At 39.9% G+C, this 670-nt stretch overlaps 1 protein-coding gene across 1 annotated transcript in view; it reads left to right on the forward strand.

Annotated features, from left to right (window-relative positions):
- Positions 1-478: 478 nt before the first annotated feature.
- The window catches only part of LOC117106205 (betaine--homocysteine S-methyltransferase 1-like), a gene marked incomplete at its 5' end in the record, with an annotated part of 7,764 nt that continues 7,572 nt past the window's right edge, over positions 479-670 (forward strand). The window contains one exon of the mRNA XM_033247555.1: positions 479-669. Within this exon, the coding sequence (XP_033103446.1) occupies positions 479-669 (191 nt within the window). The remainder of the gene's footprint in view (position 670) is intronic.

The following is a 670-nucleotide window of genomic DNA, read 5'->3' on the forward strand; positions in this document are numbered from 1 at the left end:
ATACTATGGAACACCATGCAAATAAGCAATATGGAACGCCAATGGTGCCAAAATCGATTTATTTTAAAGCATTTTCACTGATTAAGACAACGTTTAGGGACACTGGAACCCAGTCTAGGATTTCCTTTTTTTACACAATGGTCCTGGATTCAACAGTCTAAAATATGAATATGGAGACAGTAGCGGGTCCAGGAATTTGAAATTATATGGGGCCCAGGTAGGGATTTCAGGCCCGGTAGCGTGACTTAATTTTTGGGAGGTTTGTTTTAGTGGAAAGTGGACCCTTGTATGATCTCCGATACTCTGGAAAACATTGCAAAAATATCTACGAATATCAATTTTTCGTTTTTAAATGCCGGAAATGGCACTCTCAGATTTAAAATTTTGAAAATAATACGCCATGATGAGGTCGTCAAACCTCATGGATTATACGCTATTAAGCAATTCTATTTATTTTGAAATCTTGAATTCGTTTCAGGGCTTGTGGAGCGCTTGAAAAATGGCGAACAAATAATAGTCGCAGAGGGTTACTTGTTTGCCTTTCAACGTCGTTGTTATCTGAAGGCTGGATCATTTGTCCCTGAAGTAGTTCTGGAACACCCTGATCTAGTTAAGCAACAGTACAGAGAGTTCATCCGCGCCGGTAGTGATGTCGTGCTAGCATTTACGG

The sequence above is a fragment of the Anneissia japonica genome, unplaced genomic scaffold (assembly GCF_011630105.1).
Source record: "Anneissia japonica isolate Jap-2015-1 unplaced genomic scaffold, ASM1163010v1 scaffold5038_len16522_cov192, whole genome shotgun sequence".
In the NCBI taxonomy this organism is placed as follows: domain Eukaryota; kingdom Metazoa; phylum Echinodermata; class Crinoidea; order Comatulida; family Comatulidae; genus Anneissia; species Anneissia japonica.